This window comes from Sciurus carolinensis, chromosome 16, assembly GCF_902686445.1.
Source record: "Sciurus carolinensis chromosome 16, mSciCar1.2, whole genome shotgun sequence".
Classification (NCBI taxonomy): Eukaryota; Metazoa; Chordata; class Mammalia; order Rodentia; family Sciuridae; genus Sciurus; species Sciurus carolinensis.
In genome coordinates this window covers 17680950-17693144 of record NC_062228.1, presented here as the reverse complement: position 1 = coordinate 17693144, position 12195 = coordinate 17680950, and the positions used below count along the sequence as shown (strand labels likewise).

General features: G+C 53.4%; 3 protein-coding genes across 8 annotated transcripts; 2 read left to right on the top strand and 1 right to left on the bottom strand.

The window, feature by feature from the left end:
- Positions 1–132: 132 nt before the first annotated feature.
- Pard6a (par-6 family cell polarity regulator alpha) lies at positions 133–2273 on the top strand. Of its 2 annotated transcripts, none has more exons than XM_047528115.1 (3): positions 133–269; positions 679–901; positions 1123–2273. In XM_047528115.1, the coding sequence occupies exons 1-3, from the start codon at positions 207–209 to the stop codon at positions 1869–1871; spliced, it is 1035 nt and encodes a 344-aa protein (XP_047384071.1). In that variant the 5' UTR covers positions 133–206; the 3' UTR covers positions 1872–2273. The 2 variants fall into 2 exon arrangements, with proteins under 2 accessions (XP_047384071.1, XP_047384070.1); XM_047528114.1 differs by having other exon boundaries at positions 1120–2273.
- Positions 2274–2392: 119 nt separating this feature from the next.
- Positions 2393–6227, bottom strand: Enkd1 (enkurin domain containing 1). Of its 5 annotated transcripts, XM_047528109.1 has the most exons (8): positions 6128–6227; positions 5788–5887; positions 5513–5707; positions 4689–4861; positions 3363–3488; positions 3088–3251; positions 2853–2989; positions 2393–2763 (listed from the first exon to the last, which is right to left on the bottom strand). In XM_047528109.1, the coding sequence occupies exons 2-8, from the start codon at positions 5870–5872 to the stop codon at positions 2603–2605; spliced, it is 1041 nt and encodes a 346-aa protein (XP_047384065.1). In that variant the 5' UTR covers positions 5873–5887; positions 6128–6227; the 3' UTR covers positions 2393–2602. The 5 variants fall into 5 exon arrangements, with proteins under 5 accessions (XP_047384065.1, XP_047384063.1, XP_047384064.1 ...); XM_047528107.1 differs by lacking the exon at positions 6128–6227 and having other exon boundaries at positions 5788–6119; XM_047528108.1 differs by lacking the exon at positions 6128–6227 and having other exon boundaries at positions 4719–4861; positions 5788–6119.
- On the top strand, positions 4248–8177 carry C16H16orf86 (chromosome 16 C16orf86 homolog). Its single transcript, XM_047528116.1, has 5 exons — positions 4248–6522; positions 6753–6976; positions 7176–7184; positions 7358–7575; positions 7677–8177. The coding sequence occupies exons 1-5, from the start codon at positions 6418–6420 to the stop codon at positions 8078–8080; spliced, it is 960 nt and encodes a 319-aa protein (XP_047384072.1). The 5' UTR covers positions 4248–6417; the 3' UTR covers positions 8081–8177.
- The last annotated feature ends 4018 nt before the right edge of the window (positions 8178–12195 follow it).

Here is a 12195-nt window from a genome sequence, read left to right as displayed (position 1 = left end):
ATCTTCTCCACCCACATCTCCGTTTCCTAGGAAACGTGGACTCCGCGTTCCTCTGTGTCGCTGCCCCCTTGACGTCATGGTCTGGATGGGAGGGCGGGGCGAGTGCTACAGTCAGGGGCGGGGTGGCGCGGGCGGGCCAGCCTGGCTGTGCACCTGCGCCTCCGCGGGCTGCTTGGGGCACAGTCCCTGGTCCGCCCGGCCCCGCAATGGCCAGGCCGCAGAGGACTCCGGCGCGCAGTCCTGACAGCATCGTCGAGGTGAAGAGCAAAGTAAGGGCCCCTTCGACCCCGGCTCCGGCCCGGTTCCTCAGCACTCCCAATTCTCCGTTCTCCCCTTCCCGGCTCCGCTCCTTGGCCCCATCACCTCTGTCCTTCCATCTTCCAGGTCCCATTCTTTTTTTTTTTTTTTTTTTTTTTTTTTTTTTTTTCTTGTCTTTCCTTATCCATTCTCCTTCCTTACACGGCCAGCCTCCAGAGTCCCTCTCTGGTCTGGGTACATGGAGGGCGGGGACAAGACCTTGGACAGCGTCCCTTGTACTGGAGCTGAGGTCTGGGCTTATCACTGTAGCTTTTGCGGCAGTCCTTTTTTACCCCCACTTCTGCTGGCCTCAGACCTCTGTGAGAAAGAGACGCGGACCCTGTCCTGACCAGTCCTCTCTCCCCCGCCACCCGCCTCCAGTTCGACGCTGAGTTCCGACGCTTCGCTCTGCCCCGTGCTTCGGTGAACGGCTTCCAGGAGTTTTCGCAGTTGCTGCGTGCCGTGCACCAGATCCCGGGCCTGGACGTGCTGCTTGGCTATACAGATGCTCACGGCGACCTACTGCCCCTCACCAACGACGACAGCCTGCACCGGGCCCTGGCCAGTGGGCCCCCGCCGCTGCGCCTACTGGTGCAGAAGCGGGGTGAGGAAGATGGGGTACAGTGGGCATCCTCTGTGGGGTAGGGTGACAGGGCAGGTCTACAAGGGTTAGTTCATACCCAGAGCACTCAGTCTTCACCTTCTGCAGTCCCTGCCCTTGGCCTGACCTCCAAGTGGTAAGAATTAGCTACATTACCCCCTGTAAAGGGCCCAAGTAGGAGAGCAGCATCTCTGATCTCAGCACCCCCCCTTCTCCTGCAGCAGAAGCTGACTCCAGCGGCCTGGCTTTTGCCTCCAATTCTCTGCAGCGACGCAAGAAAGGGCTTCTACTGCGACCAGTGGCACCCCTGCGCACACGGCCACCCCTGCTAATCAGCCTGCCCCAAGATTTCCGCCAGGTTTCCTCAGTCATAGATGTGGACCTACTGCCCGAGACCCATCGACGGGTGCGGCTGCACAAGCATGGTTCAGACCGCCCCCTGGGCTTTTACATTCGAGATGGCATGAGTGTGCGTGTGGCTCCCCAGGGCCTGGAGCGGGTTCCAGGCATATTCATCTCCCGCCTGGTACGTGGGGGCCTGGCTGAGAGTACAGGGCTCCTGGCAGTTAGTGATGAGATCCTTGAGGTCAATGGTATTGAGGTGGCTGGGAAGACCTTGGACCAAGTGACGGACATGATGGTTGCCAACAGCCATAACCTCATTGTCACTGTCAAGCCTGCCAACCAGCGCAATAATGTGGTTCGAGGGGCATCTGGGCGCCTGACACGGCCTCCCTCTGCAGGGCCTGGGCCTGCTGAGCCAGACAGTGATGATGACAGCAGTGACCTGATCATTGAGAACCGACCACCTCCTTGTTCCAATGGGCTGTCTCAGCCCCCATGCTGGGATCTGCACCCCGGCTGCCTACTTCCTGGTGCCCGCAACTCTCTGCCCTCCCTGGATGGCCAGGAACAGGCTAGCTCTGGCTGGGAGCGTGGCATACATGGAGATGGTAGTGGCTTCAGTCTCTGACAGGCAAGGATGCAGCCCTTTCTCACTCGAGGCTGCTGGGACATGGTAGGGACTTCCTGGTGGGGGTGTTTAGCTTGCTTGTTCCATTGGGCCCTCTCAGCCTGGGGAACATTAAAAGTTTTCTACAAATGCACATGGTCCATCTGTGTCCCAGTCCCAGCCTTCTCTCCAATCCCATAAGCCTACCTTCCGCCCTGGCTATGAAACAGGAATGATAGGGGCAGTTGGGAGATCTTCCCATGGTCAGGCAGCAGGAAGGCCACTAGGCTTTGCATTTCTACAGTAAGAGAAGCTCCTATTGGCCATATAGTGGCACATGCCTGTAATTCCAGTGGCTTGAGAGGATGAGGCAGAAGGATGGCAAATTGAAGGCCAGCTTGGGCAATTTAGTGAGATGCTATCTTAAAATAAAAAGGGCTGTTGATATAGTTCAGTGGTAGAGCACTTGTCTAGCACCCTGGGTTCAATCCCCAGTCCTCCCTCCAAACAAAACAAAAATCTTATGGAAACAAACCCCACTGTGTACAAAAGGTTTAATTTTGACAAAGGGTTTTAAAGGCTGGGATGGCCCTTCTGCAACCACATATAGCTGGGAGGAATGCTCTGGGTATATTGGCTACCCAGAAAACTCCTATCTTTGGACCTCTGCTGTATAACAGGGCCTGTTGCCTCTTGCAGCCATGTGGCAATCCTCAGTGTGGATCTTCCTGCCACTTCCCCAACAAAGGGGCTCAGGCATCCATCTTCACGAAGACTTTGGGCCGGGAAAAGATCTTGATGGCCTCTTCTACCTGCACCAGCTTCCGGTCCAGCTCAACACGGTGGCCCTGGGCTCTCAGCGAGTCTGCCCCAGCAGGTAGCAGTACTAGCTCACGCAGCAGCTGGCTCTGGCCTACAGGGGCCCAGGAACAGTGAGTACTGGGCAGGGGTGCATGGTTCTCAGTGGGCTCCCCATCCTGCCCCCCTTGCCCAAGTACTCACTCTGAAGCAGATTGTTCAGTGTTTCTAGCCGCTGGTTCTCAGGCATGCAAGTGTGGCCAGGGGGCACGGCAGGGTCTGGCTGGCTATGCTGGCGGGCCTCAGCCTCCCGCCGCCACATATCCCTGCGCTCCAACAAGCTGCAGATGCACAGGCCCAGGGTTGAGGACACGAAGGCAGATTGACTCCCACCCTCTATAGGTGCCCCTCACCCAGGGTGTTGGACACTAAGACCTACTAACGAGGCACATGGCCCTTCTGTGTTGCATTGTAGTGTTCTTGGGCTTGACGCTGCTGCTCCAGCACCTGTGCCAGGGCCTGCAGTGAGCAGGAATGGCGCCGGGGGGCCTTCTTGGCAACTTGGGCATTGTGACTAATGAAATCCACACCCAGGCCTGGTCCCTGCAGGACATGGCAAGAATGGTAGGGGTTGATAGCACTGTGTTGTACTCCTGTATCTCCACCCACAGTATCCCTGACCAACCACCTTCTAGCTCCCACATATCTTCTCACCTTAGCTTTGGGACCTGGTGGGGTTAGCTGGGGACTGGGGACACGGGGTGGTGGGAGCCCAGGGCCACAGCGGGAGTGTGCCCGAAGGAAGTGAGCAGGCTCTGTCGCAGAGGCAGGGCCAGGCTCCTGCAGGGCAGGACATAGCAGAGGAATCAGTCAGGCCGATGTCAGGGTCTCAAACCACAAGAGCATGCTTCTGTCCCTCTGGCCTATCAGAACTTTTCTCTCTCATCCTTACAGGGCCTCTTCTATCTTAAAGGAACACTTCTCATCAGCATTTAAACATGTGTGGGTCTCTTCTATATTTAAGGAAACAAACTATATCTCATTCTACCTCAATTCTGGTTCAGCTAGCACTTTTTTCTCCCTCCTAGCCAAGTTTCTTGGCTCTAGTCCCCAAGGTCATTGAGGACTGGCTTCCAAGCCCTCAAATCAAGGGGTCACTTCCTTGGTCTCATTGTTCTCAACCTGCTCATCAATAACTGCTGGATCTCATGCCTGAAATCCAGACCTGAGCATCCATCTGCTTCCTGGACACACTCCCACCCCCTGGGAATCCCACAGATGCTTCAGCTTCAGTACATCCTCATGTGACCTTGTCTTTTCTCTCAATTCTCCTCCTCCTTCTTAGCCCTTGGATAGAGGAATGGTGCTTACCCAATACAGAATGGCACTACCATACCCAGCCCCAGCCCCAGCCCCTGCCCTCCCCACTATCTTCAAATAAATGTTGAAAGGTCAGAGGATAGCTCAGTGGTAGAACACATGCTTTTCTTTTTTCTTTTCTTTTTTTTTTTGTGGTGCTGGGGATCGAACCCAGGGCCTTGTGCTTGCAAGGCAAGCACTCTACCGACTGAGCTATCTCCCCAACCCAGAACACATGCTTTTATGCATGAGACCCTGGGTTCAATTCTCAACAGTCACATGCACACGCAAAAAATGTTGACAAGTAGCTTAGGTGGTCCTTTCAGATGTGGGCTTGGCTAACTTCTTGGTTTTACCTCATACTTTGCCCCCTCACAGTGAACCCAGGATCCCCACTGCTCACCCTCCCTCCAGTCTCAGGACACCTACCTGTAGGTTCCATTTCTGTGGAATGTTCTCTCCCACATTCCCCTTGCCTAATTCCTACTTTCCCCTCATAATTAGCCCAGCCATTACCACCTCTGCAGAGACCCCCACATATGCCTGCAACAGTACCAGTTGTTTCTTAATACTTTGTTATCTTAATTCTCTGTGATTTCTTCCCCCCTGTAACTCAGATCAGGGTATAATTTTGTCTGCTGGTCAACAAAGACAATACTTCTGGCTCCCTAAAAGAGGTACCTGCAACTGGGCCTTGACCCGGGACTCCACCTTGTCATACTTGGGTGACCGCCACAGTGCCTTCAGGGGCCTGGGCTGGCCCTGCTCCCGGCTGTGCTCTTGCTCTTGGAAGCGCTTCTGTATCGCTCTGATCCGCCTCAGATTTTCCTTCTCATGGTCTTTAGGGTCCTTCCCTATGGAAAATATACTGCCAAGCTCTGCCCCATATATAGCCCATGCAACCCAACTTATACTAGGCCCGTACCCGGCCCCCTGCAGAAAGATCTCCCTGGCTTTCCAGTCTAGGTTAGATCCCACATACATACCACATTGCATCAACTTATTCCTTTCCTTCTTAACATAGTAAATAACTCCTTGTTATTTTTTACATTTTAATTGTTTTCGTGGCATCAAACTCAAGGTCTTGTTCATGCTAGGTGAGCACTCTACAACTGGACCACATCCCCAGCCCTATTTTTTACATCTTTATAGTAAAGTATACCATCAATCATCTCATATATTATACTCATCTCTTCATTTGTTTATTGCCTCCCACCTTAACTTGATGATGACCCACACTTGTCCTTGATTCTGTTTTCCTAGCACAGCACACAGTCTACAATAAGCAGCATTTCACTAATGCATGAATGCATGAAGCTAGGGCTTCGTGGGGACTATCTCATTCAGTCCACTTCTACGAGGAGGTAGTGCACTTCCCACTTCTTTTATATTGGGGAAACAGATCTAAAGGGGCAAAGGCTGGGCCCAGGTCAGGAAAAAAGGAGCAGCTCCTTTAGATCTCCACTTTTGATTTCCACCTGCTGCTCCTTCTGGCTGGGACTTACTCTTGGGAGAAGCCCCTGGACCGAGGGAGATGTCCGCCAGTTGCAGTAGCACTTCCCCCGCGCCTTGGCGGCTACGTTCCAGGATTTCTCGGGCTCCGGGCCTGATGCGGGGGCCACGGGGAGGGGCGGTGTCAAGGTCAGGTTCCGAGGTCAGCAGGTCCAGCTTCAATGCGGTTCCCTCAAGGCGTCCTTGGGCTGAGGGGTGGGACCAGGCGGAGTGCGGGGCTCAGTGATGGAGTGGGGAACTCTCCCCACCGCGGCACGCTCCAACTCACCCGAGGCCGGCCGCCGGTAGTAGTCAGGGCAGAGCGTAGGGTCTGGGGGGATGGGCCCCGAGATGCTGGACGGGCCCTCGCACATGTCGCTAACGCCGCCCTGCAATGATGCACCAAGGCCTGCCGCGCTGCGCATCTCCGCCCGGAACCCTTTCCCTTTCCCCACGCTTCCTCCCTCAACCCAGACCCTGCAGCCAGGTCATGCTCTCCATTCTCAATCACTCCCTGGCTCCTGCCGCGTCCTTCGCCCGGTCTACGCTAGCCTCCTCTGCGACCCGAGCCTAGCTCACTTCCCTGCTGGTTCGCGGTCCCTCCCCACACGCCCCCCAAGGGGGCTCACTCGAAGCAGTTTTGCCGCCAGCTTCTGCAACCCGTCGGGAGTTTCTGTTGCCAAGCAACAAATAGCTTTCCTTCTCTGAGGTCAGGGGTCAATGACCCCGGCGAAAAGCCTTCTGGGGCTTGTAGTTCAGCTGAGAGTGGGCGGAGCAGCCTCTAGTACCCATTCAGAGCAAGGCTAGGCTCTAGCCGCCTGACAGGTTCCTCAGTCAATACAGGGTCCACCAGTCCAGCCCCTGGGCGTCCACTCTCCTACGGCAGCAACCGTCGAGAATGCTCTAACCTGACGCAGCCATGGCTTCAATAGGGGCTGAGAGGAAGCCAGAGGCCCAGGAGGGGACAGTCGCAGGGCTGACCCAGGTTTTGGAGGCACCAGTTAGTCATGCTCAGAGCCCTGAGGTGATGGTCCTGATGATCGGCCATCAGCCTTCAAACATTTGGTCGTGTTGCTCTGAGGGCCGAACTTTGAGTGACTCAACCCCCTAACTGCCGGTTCAGGCCCTACAGGGGAGGGGCCTGGGCTGGTGCACTTTATCCCGTGTTTGGGGGCAAAGGTTGGGCATCGAATAGACTGATTCCTACATCCTTTATTTGGCCATGGTAACTAATTACCTATGTGTCACCTCTAGTGCCCAATGATGGGAGACCAGTGCCCAGTGCCAGTTTATGAGGCCTGCAGTACCCAGGGTGAAGACGCGTGTCCAACAGGACACTGCACAGAGCCAGAGCTTCAGGAGGAGGGGATCAAGCTGGAGGAGGAAGTGCTTGAGGCAGAGGCAGGAGAGGAGAGAGGTCCCAGGCCTGGGGCCTCCATCGTGGGGCCCAGTCATGGGCTGAAGAGGAAACCAATCAAGTGAGGGGGTTTTCAGAGGGAAGGAACTGCAGGGATGGGGTGAGCCTTAAACCTTCCCCTGGAGGATTCCTAATCCTGTACATCTGCAGGGCAGATTTTTGTCCCCTGCCACTATCATCACTCTGCCTATTCTATTCCTCAAGAGCTCTGGCATAGGGAGCACCAGCACCAGGAGAGATGGAACCTCCAGGTCTTGTAGGGGAATGAGGTCACATGAGTGCTGGGCCTTTGTTGGGCCTGGGGCTTCACTGACCAAGAAAGGGACAGCTTTGTGGTCCTAGGGTGGTGGGATAGGCAGGGCTAGTCCTTAGGCTCAAGGCACAGGAGCCAGAGGCTGAAGGTTGCCTCTCAGGCCTCTTGTCCCCAACTTCAGTCTCCCAGCCTCCCAGGACCTAGCTACCATGCCCATCCTAGGACTGAAGCTGAGCTGCCACCAGGGATGCTGCTGCAGAGAGAGGAGCTGGAAGGCAGTCAGAGTGAACCCTCACCATCTGCCAAACAGCACAAAAAAGCCAAGAAACGCAAAAGTCTGGGGGCTCCCATGCTTCCAACTATAGCCAGCACAGTGTCTGCACCCCCGGAGACCCTGGGGCTGGAGCGTGAGTGGCAGTCCTTGGGCCTTCCCTTTTTCCCCTGCTTGCTAGAGCTGACATTGCACAGCCTGGCGCTCCAGCCCCTGTTCTGCCCCGGGTCCTTGCAGGAAAGGCTCAGCGCCTACGGCCATTGTACCAGTATATCAACTATTGCAACCCTGAGCTGAACCAGGCAGGGGAGGAAGACAGGGAGGCTGAGGTAGAGCCTGAGTCAGAGTTGGCCTTGGTTCCTGAGGAAGCCGGTGTGGAGCAGCTGCAGGCCTTGCTGCCTGTGGCAGGTGAGCTGGGCTTAGGCCTCTCTCTGCCCTATTCCAATGTGTTAGTTCCCCCCACTCATGCCCTGGCTCCCCTGGGAGAGGAGGTTGGAGTGGAGCTTGGGGGTTTGCCCAGCTTGGCAGTGAGTGGACACCTCAAGGCAGAGGTGGATAAGTCAACCCAGGTGGATATCGACAAGATGCTGAGTGTCTGCACTGCTCCCCTTGTGCCCCCACTCTCCCCTCAGTACAAGTGACTTCATCCACTGGGTGTTCCTGTCCTCCAGGCCTGAACCAGGGCTGTAGCCTGTGGGCCTAGGCTAGATGGAGGGGGGAATTTGATCCCTGCCCCCACTTGGGAACTTGGAAAATAAATCTTTTTCCTTTTCTATGACCAATTGCCCAAATATGATGTCTGATTTGGGGAAAGAGGCTGGGAAGAGGGTTGACGACTCACCTGTGCAGAATTGAAGTTGGGTCAGTTATCTGGATTACCAACGACCATGTCATCTGACAAATGACAGATTCCTGGGGCACCACCTTAGGCCTGAGTAAGAAGTGAGTGTGGGCAGGGGTAGGGCCCAGTTGTGTGTATTAAGTCTCCCCAGGTGAATCAGGGTCAGGTAGGCTAATGGTGGGAAATGAAGTGGAGGGGAGGAATCTGGAGTAGAGGAAAGAAAGGTCATGCAGCTGGGCATGGTGGCACACACCTGTAGTCCCAGCAGTTTGGGAGGCTGAGGCAGGAGGAGTGCCAAGTTCAAAGCCAGCCTCAGCAACTCTACAAGGCTCTGAGCAACTTAGTGAGACCCTGTCTCAAAAAATAAAAAGGGCTGGGGATGTGGTTCAGTGGTAAAGTATCCTGGGTTCAATCCTCAGCACCTACTGCCCACCAAAAAAGGTCACAGGAAGCAGGTATTTGACACTATTGTTTCTCTTAGGGAAGAGCCTGCATTTAGCCTGACCTCAAGGGGACCAACACATGGTATCCCCCCTCTGAGGTGGAAAGGTTCATTTACCTGCCCCAAGTGGCAGCTTTGGAATATTTTCCACTCCTTGCAATACCCCAGCTGGATCTATGCAGAGACCCTGCCTCGCACTCCTATGCCCCTGATAGTGTCCTTGTCCCTCTAGTACTCTGTTCCTCTTGCCCCAGCTGCCTTGAAACTTCTGTGTCTCTAACTCCCTGATTAGCCACATCTTTTCTTACCTTCACTCTGCACATGGGGCTTTCCTGCTAAGAGCTTTTATTCCCTAACCCATCTGCCTGGCTAGTGCACACATCACCTTTGACAACTCAGGCACCTTCTTTCTACTGAGCCAGGCAGAAGGCAATGTTGCCTTGCATTGTAGCATCTGCATACTACTGAAACTGTGGATTATGACTCTCTTCACAACTGAACTGGGAACTTCTCAAGGGCACATATCATTGAATCACATCCACCTAGCAGAGAGCCCCCATAGAAGGTACCAAGATGGGGACACCACTGAGAGGGGTGGAGAAGGCTGTGGAGAGGATAGGTCAGAATCTAAATGAATTAAGCTATCTGAATTACACAACCATGTGTTGGGACCCTGGAATAATGGTTAGCATGGTTATTGGAGGAGACTAAGTGGGCAGGTCCAGGGAGGAGCAGGATGAAAATGGGCCCTTTCTCCTGGCATTACCCCAGATTGTTCCCTGTTTAGGGAGGGTCATTTGGATGCTCACTGGTTCCATTGCAAGGCCATGAGGTCTGGACATTTCTTCCTCTTTTCATCACAGACTTCCCTGGATTGTGTTTTACCCACCCCAGGGCGATACTGTTCATAGGACCCATGCAGACTGAATCTAATTCATAGGAATAAACTCAGATTCTTCAGCATATTTCAGATCTAGATAATTGAGGTTGATTTCCTAACTTTATGACTGAGGAAGCAGAGGCCTGCAGGGAAGTGTTTTTGCAATAAGACCACATGTTGGAACCTGTGAAGCCCTGTCTTCCTCTGAGTCCCACAGAATCTGTGGACTTAGGGGTGGGTCTTTGGTTAAAGCCTGATCTAAGAAGGTCAAGCATATGCTCTCTCTGGGGCTGGTGGTATGGTTAAGACCAGCACTGAGAAGGAAGCTCTGTTCATCTCCCCACAGGTGAGGGAGGAAATGATGGTCAGAAAAGAACTGATACAATTCCTGATCCCTGTTTACCCCATGGACTTGTCCAAGCAGGGTAATGGGAGCCATAGGAAGGAAGAAGTCACTGCTGCTCCAAGAAGCTCACTCTAAGGGGGAAATGCTGAGGCAGCATGATTCAAAGGGAAATGTGGGACCACAGGTAATGGGTGGCCACTGTCACCTAGGGAAGAAGTAGTGATCAGGGGAGTAGTAGTGATAAGGCAGCCCTCCGGTTACTCCTGAAGAAGAGAGCTGGTGCCTTCCAGTTCAAGAAAAAGTCGGGAATGAAGCTATGCTGGTGTGGAACATGCTAGCTCCATGCAGGAGGGTTGCTCAGTATGGCTGAAGCAGAGGACATGAATATCAGGGGCCCAATCTGGCCAAATTGGGGGGTGACAAAGAGGAGTAAAGACAAGCAGGGGCCTTGGCCTGACATTGTGGAGAGGTCATATGGGCAGCAGTGTGAAGAAAAGAATGGGAAAAAGGAGGGACAGGACAGGATGGTGAGGAAGTAGCTGTCAGGTCTTGGTGAATATGAGGCCTAGGTTTGTTTGGAGGCTAGTGACTAAGCAAAGGTATCTTGTAAGCTATCTTCTGATTGTTGATTCAGAGGGGACTAGATTAATTTTCACTGAGCTGGAAAAACTTTACTTGGACCTAAGAAGTGTTGGCAGCTTCCCTAAATTTGGGAATCAAATTTCAAGTCCTAGGAGATGATGCTGCCTTCTTCCAGGAGGGGGCGCTGCAGGACAAGCCAGGAGTCAGTTTGGGTTCTGCTCACCCATGGGATCTGTTGGTCATAGGCACCTGGGCCACTTCCAGGCTCGACTCCTCCCCATTCCCAAAGTGGAACCAGTAAGCTCAGATCCTAAGAGGTACGTGATGGTACATCACGAGGACATCAGGAGGACTGGACCCAGTGGCACACATCTGTAATCCAGTGACTAGCGAGGCTGACGCAGGATGACAGCAAGTTTGAGACCTGCCTGGGCGACTTAGCAAGGCCCTGTCCCAAAATAAAGAATAAAAGACCTTCAGATGTAATGTTGCTCAGTGGTACAGATCCCCCATACTGAAGGAAAAACGTCAGCAGGATGAGGTAATGGGTGGGGGGTTCCTTCTGGGAACTTGGGGTCTTCATAAAAGTAGCTCTATACTAGGCCCACTGCAATCTGCCCAGCACTTCTGGGATTCTGTCTCTGTAAACAGCAGCTCTCCCAAACCTACATTTGGCCACTCTGGGTCAGTCCTTTCTTATGTAGGAGCATCTTATGTTTCCTTGGTCAAGCCCCAAATTTAGGAGGGAATTGGACATCCTAGTAACACACAGAGTGACTGACCTGAACTGAGTTGAGTTGGCTCCCAGGGACAATGAACTGTCAGCCTGAAGGTGAGCTCTCTCTTCTCCCCCTAATTCAGGACAGGCTGAGACTCCTGCTCTAGGAGGGACATCATGGGCTCGTGAGATAAGATTCCCAAATATAGATGCTCCTGGCTCCATTTCTTATAATCCACAGGAAGGCAGTAACTTTGCCCCTCTGTGCCTGTTTTCTGATCTGAAAAATGGGCCTATTAAATCTTTATAAGTGGTTTGGAGATGAAATAATATGCATGAGATGTTACCCTGGGGGCCCAGCATGCTATAAGTATGCTCCAACACTAACCTTTGTTATTTTATCTCACAAGGACAATGTCTGAAAGCAGGTCACTACAGGAAAACAGGCCTGGTGACTTCTACAAGGGGTGTCAAGAGGAAGAAGCAGAACTCCTTGGGTCTTTTTGGCAAGAAGCCCAGGGTGGGAAGAGGGAGGAAGGCTAGAGAAGGAAAGAGTTTGTTTGGGTTTCATATCTAGCAGGCTGGCAAAGGAAACAAAGGGGCAGACATGGTTAAAAAGGAACAAAGGCATAAGCATGGCTGGTGTCTGTATGGGTGGGTTAGGCAGTGTTAGCCAAACCTGCTCTGAGAGATAGCATAGGGCCCTTCCTCCTCAAGCTCCTGCCTCTCCTGGAGCCACACCATGGCTGCAAGAACAGAATCCCTCCAGGCCTCAAGCCAAGAAAGCCACAGGCTCTTCCCGGGTCAGTCTGAACAGAAGGCCCAACAGCACCCCCTAATGGAAGTCTTGTGTTCTGTCTTCTGAGGAAACACTTTTTTTCCCTAATAATACTGGAGAATGAACTCAGGGCTTTATTCATGGTAAGCAAGTGTTCTACCACTGAGCT

Coding starts and splice junctions, on each gene's coding strand:
- Pard6a (XM_047528114.1), top strand. CDS start 207: ATGGCCAGGCCGCAGAGGACTCCGGCGCGCAGTCCTGACAGCATCGTC. Junction 270..678: donor TCGTCGAGGTGAAGAGCAAA/GTAAGGGCCCCT, acceptor ACCCGCCTCCAG/TTCGACGCTGAGTTCCGACG. Junction 902..1,119: donor CCTACTGGTGCAGAAGCGGG/GTGAGGAAGATG, acceptor CTTCTCCTGCAG/CAGAAGCTGACTCCAGCGGC.
- Enkd1 (XM_047528107.1), bottom strand. CDS start 5,923: ATGCGCAGCGCGGCAGGCCTTGGTGCATCATTGCAGGGCGGCGTTAGC. Junction 2,990..3,087: donor AAGGGCCATGTGCCTCGTTA/GTAGGTCTTAGT, acceptor GTGCATCTGCAG/CTTGTTGGAGCGCAGGGATA. Junction 2,764..2,852: donor ACTGAACAATCTGCTTCAGA/GTGAGTACTTGG, acceptor GGGCCCCTGTAG/GCCAGAGCCAGCTGCTGCGT.
- C16H16orf86 (XM_047528116.1), top strand. CDS start 6,418: ATGGCTTCAATAGGGGCTGAGAGGAAGCCAGAGGCCCAGGAGGGGACA. Junction 6,523..6,752: donor GTCATGCTCAGAGCCCTGAG/GTGATGGTCCTG, acceptor TGTCACCTCTAG/TGCCCAATGATGGGAGACCA. Junction 7,576..7,676: donor GGAGACCCTGGGGCTGGAGC/GTGAGTGGCAGT, acceptor GGGTCCTTGCAG/GAAAGGCTCAGCGCCTACGG.